The sequence below is a fragment of the Balaenoptera ricei genome, chromosome 13 (genome assembly GCF_028023285.1).
Source record: "Balaenoptera ricei isolate mBalRic1 chromosome 13, mBalRic1.hap2, whole genome shotgun sequence".
In the NCBI taxonomy this organism is placed as follows: Eukaryota; Metazoa; Chordata; class Mammalia; order Artiodactyla; family Balaenopteridae; genus Balaenoptera; species Balaenoptera ricei.
The window spans coordinates 39,648,360-39,653,230 of NC_082651.1; the positions used below are offsets into that span (position 1 = coordinate 39,648,360).

The 4,871-nt window shown below is 56.4% G+C and overlaps 1 protein-coding gene across 1 annotated transcript; it reads left to right on the forward strand.

Moving 5' to 3' along the window:
* Positions 1–2,055: 2,055 nt before the first annotated feature.
* On the forward strand, positions 2,056–4,213 carry EGR4 (early growth response 4). Its single transcript, XM_059942868.1, has 2 exons — positions 2,056–2,498; positions 2,898–4,213. Exons 1-2 carry the CDS (start codon positions 2,363–2,365, stop codon positions 4,211–4,213), a joined length of 1,452 nt encoding a protein of 483 aa, XP_059798851.1. The 5' UTR covers positions 2,056–2,362.
* Positions 4,214–4,871: the final 658 nt, after the last annotated feature.

Below are 4,871 nucleotides of genomic sequence, written 5' to 3' on the forward strand. Positions count from 1 at the left end.
ACATGTGCTGCTAACATAGAACTATGTCTGTGGCATTTGTTAGGTCATGCTGCACGTGCATGATTTCCAGACACAAGAGAATAAATGCAAGTGTGTCAGCATGTATTTTGCAGGTGATTATGTGATGACATATTCTGTGAACACACTTGTAACATTGTTGTGGGGTGGTGGGTAGGGCAGCTAGGGATGGAGATGGATCTCACAGTGCAGCTAGCGACGGAGATAGGTCTCACAGTCCTTGTAGAATAAAAACCAAAATCCACCTTCTGGTCCATAGTAAGCACTTAAGGAATGAATACTGAATGAATAAACATTGAGAAGCTGAATGAATGAATGTTTGCATAATGAACACAGGGTGAAAGACCTGAGAATTTAGTGGAGTTTGGGCATTCTTGGCACTCTCCCTTGAAAAAGGAGGCTGGGCAAGGGGGCCTGGGAGATACACTGCCAGTCATGCTGTAGCCCATCACCCCTGAATGGCTTTGTGCCCATTCCTAAGAAAGCAGAGAAGTAAGAGGGAATCCCAGCCCTGCCCCTCCTACCTTCTGGCACCCAGAGTCCCAAGAATTGATGCTCTTCATAAAGAAAAACATACTATCCCATGTATATACCTAATCCCCTAATTGGTCCAGAAAGGAGTTAAGTGAACTATAACACAAAATAAAATGAAAAATTTAAAAAGATGAGAAGATAAAACAAAGGGAAAACCACAGCAGAAGAGAGATGAGATCAGGAGAGTAGGCAGGCTTCTTTGCAGGAGTTGACTAGCCTTCTGCAGCTAATAGCCACGGCTTCCATAAGGCTATGAAATATTTTTTTTAGGTTTTTCAGAAGCAGCCCAATTATTCCAGAAACTGATTCCAGGGAAATATAGCCTGTAGATTCTCTGTGTGCTCCTGGGAACAACCCTCCTAGAGTAAAGTCATTTATACACAGGTAGAAAAAAAAGTTTACTACACAAGCATCTCAAACCCTGTGGGTGAGAGAAGAGGGAGCAGGAATTGGCCCTACTTCTCTGGAGGACAATTGCCAGTTGTATCAAAATTTTACATTCTCTTTGATCCAGAGTTACACTCATTGGAATTTATCCCACAGATACATTCACATTTATTTACTCAAGGACTACAACAACGATGACAAGCAAAAGGTTGGAAACTTCCTATACGCTAATGGATAGGGGACAAACTGACCTCCCTTACAGTGGAGTACTATACAGCCTTACAAAAGAATGACCAACCTCTCTATGTTTGCACATGGAGCAATCTCTCAGCTATTGTTAGTGGGGGAAAATTCTATGGCAGGACAGTGTGTATGCTTGCAATACGCATAATTTTTTTTCTTAAAGAATACACAGGAAATTTAGACGTGGCTACCTCAGGAGGGAGGTGAGTAGAGAAAAGAGAGACTTTTACTTTTCAATTTATAATATATCCTTCTGTGCTAACTGACGTTTTCTCTCACGATATGATCCTTTTTAATTTAAATAAGTTATTTTTCCTAGAACTAAACAACAAAAAACTATTAAGAATATGAAAAACACACAGATGTGAGGAAATAATGAATAATGGCAATAATCTCTACGGTTCATTGAGTGCCCCGTGCCTAGAATTTCATATGCTCTAACCCAATTAATCTTTATAGCAAATTTATGAAGTAGACGTACGTATCTCCATTTCACAGATGAGGAAACTGACGTTTGGGGAGATGAAATGACAGAGCTAGAAGGTGGCAGAGAGAGGATTCGAACCCAAACTGTGGAATCCCTAAGCCCACTGTCTTTCCTAACCGTCCTTCGGCCTCTGCCTCCAGGAGAGACGTGCACTTACTTGACGTCCAGACCCACGCGACGCAGCGCCCCAGCCAGGCGCACCCGCGGTCCCGGCGCGCACGGGGCTCCACGCTCAGGGAGTGCGCGCGCACGCAGCGGCGCGGGCCCGTCGGCGGCTGTGGCAAAGACGTCACAGCCCGAGTTTTCCTTTTCGGGAGTCCCCGGTACACATCCTGTGTCCAAGTTTGGGCATTTACGTCACGGCGGCTGGGCCGGGGCCTCCCGAAATGGCAGTGGCCCTGGGAGTCGGAAGCCCTGAGCCAGCGCCGCCGCTGCTATATAAGTGGGGGGGCCGCGGGTTGGGGGAGCCCGGCTGCGCTTTGGACCGGCGAGGAACCGCCACCTGAGGCGAGCAAGGGCGCCTCGGCCACCACCACCCCCCAACCCTTTCCCAGAGGTGAGAGCCCGCAGCCAGGAGCCCGAGAGCCTGGGTCTGCGAGGCGCGGGGCGCCCCGACTGTCGGCCTCCCGGCCATCCGCGCGCCCCCAAGCCCAGCGGGCGAGGCCCCCGAAGCCCCGCAGCCGCAGTCGAGCCATGCTCCACCTTAGCGAGTTTTCTGGCCCCGACGCGCTCCTGGTAAAGTCCACCGAGGGCTGTTGCTCTGAACCCAGTACCGAACTGACCCGGCTGCCCGCCAGGGACCCACCCGCAGCCGCCGGCTATCCCGGAGGTAAGGAGCGCGGCCGGGGGTGCTCAGACGGCGGCGCAGCGCGGGGACGCAAGGTGCCTGAGAACAGGCAGGGACTGGGACGCTGGAGCTGTGGGGCTAGGGGCGGAAGGAGATTCGGGGTCCTGTGTGTGCGCACCCCCAATCCCACCCCCACCCGGCCTCCAGCGCCTCCGCAGGAACCTGTGCGTGTATCAAGGCGTCCTTTTGCCTTTGCACGTGTGTTTTGCGTGTGCATGTTTGTATGTGCGTCTTGGGGCGTATGCTGGCTCCGGCTGGATCAGAATGTGCAAAAGGCACTTTGTGTGTGCCAGTGCGCACCAAGGGCTTCTTGGGTAGGGGCTGCGGGCTCCGAGGCACAGTCTTTAATGTGCGCGGAGCTGATTCCTGCTCCCTCCTCAGCAGGTGACTTCTTGAGCTGGGCCTTGAGCAGCTGCGGCGCCGGGGGGGACTTAGCCGACTCCTGCTTCCTGGAGGGGCCTGCGCCCACGCCTCCTCCCGGCCTCAGCTACAGTGGTAGCTTCTTCATCCAGGCAGTACCCGAACACCCGCACGATCCGGAGGCACTCTTCAACCTCATGTCGGGCATCCTAGGCCTGGCACCTTTCCCGGGCGCTGAGGCGGCAGCATCCCGGTCTCCTCTGGACGCCTCTTTTCCCGCAGGCTCCGACGCCTTGCTGCCGGGTCCGCCAGACCTTTTCTCCCCGGATCTGGGCGCTACCGTCTTCCCAGAGGCGTTCTGGGAGGCCTCACCCTCGGCGGGCGCCCCCCCACAGTGCCTGTATGAGCCTCATCTCTCCCCACCCGACGTTAAGCCCGGCCTCCGGGCTCCTCCGGCTTCTCCTGCGCTGGACACTGCCCCGGCCTTCAAAGGTCCCTACGCTCCATGGGAGCTGCTCTCAGCCGGGGCTCCAGGGAGCTGTGGGTCACAGGGAGGCTACCAGGGCGCCCCGGAGGCCCGTTTCCCCCCGATGGGGGCCAAGATTGAAGACCTGTTGTCCATCAGCTGCCCCGCGGAGCTGCCGGCTGGCCCCTCCAGCAGACTGTACACGGCGGGGGCCTACGATGCTTTCCCGCTGGCCCCGGGTGACTTAGGGGAGGGAACCGAGAGCCTCCCGGGGCTCCTGACCCCTACTAGTGGGGAGGGAGGGAGTAGCGGCGAAGGCGGAGAGTTTCTAGATGGTACGCAGCCTGAGCTTTCCCCGCTGGGCCTCCGCAGCGCCGGGGCGGACTTCCCGAAACCTCTGGTGGCGGACCTCCCCGGGAGCAGTGGCGTGCCTGAGCCTGCAGGACCGCCGCCGGTCCCATTCCCCCAGGCCAAGGCGCGGCGCAAGGGGCGCCGGGGCGGCAAGTGCAGCGCACGCTGCTTCTGCCCTCGGCCGCACGCCAAGGCATTTGCTTGCCCGGTGGAGAGCTGTGTGCGCAGCTTTGCGCGCTCTGACGAGCTCAACCGCCACCTGCGCATCCACACGGGCCACAAGCCGTTCCAGTGCCGCATCTGCCTCCGCAACTTCAGCCGCAGCGACCACCTTACCACACACGTGCGCACCCACACAGGCGAGAAGCCCTTTGCCTGCGACGTGTGCGGCCGCCGCTTCGCGCGCAGCGATGAGAAGAAACGGCACAGCAAGGTGCACCTCAAGCAGAAGGCGCGCGCCGAGGAGCGGCTCAAGGGCCTTGGCTTTTACTCGTTGGGCCTCTCCTTCGCTGCGCTGTGAGGGTGAAATGGGTTTGCACATTGGGGCGCCGCAGTCCGGCGTGCACGAGAAAACCTGCCCACCCCTCCCCGCTCCTCTGCCCACTTTTTTCCGGCACGCCCTAGGGCGGGCCTCTGGTCCGGCTTCTAGTTCCCTTGAAGCGCCCGCCGCACACTCCCCGTACAGCACTAGCTCCATGGACAGCTCCTGCGGTCCGGGCGCTGTCTTCCGAGTCAGCCACGCTTTGGAGGGAAGTTCTCTCAGGCCACCCACTGAGTAGGCACTTCCCTGGGACTTAAGACTCTCTTTTGTAATGGCGCACGCCCCACGCCCTCTCCTAGACCCCCAGAGACGGGCAGGGGCAGAGCCGAGCTGGTCTCGCGCGGGGTTTTGTACAGCAATGTCGTTTTCAGCAGCCGTTGGTTGTAACGTTTTGCTTTGGGGTTATTTCCTTTTTTGTTGTCGTTCATTTTTGTAAAGCAGACGCTACTCTCAAGCAGTTGACAAAACTGTTTATTTTTGCAATTAAAATTATTGTGCTAAAAGCTTACTGAATCTGCCATCCAAGCTCCTGACCATTCCCGCACCCACTCCCCCAGGAGTATATGTGCCAGAAGAGAAAGGGGATCCTCATGCTCATGGCATCATTACACACCTACCGTCAGGCACCTTGGCACAT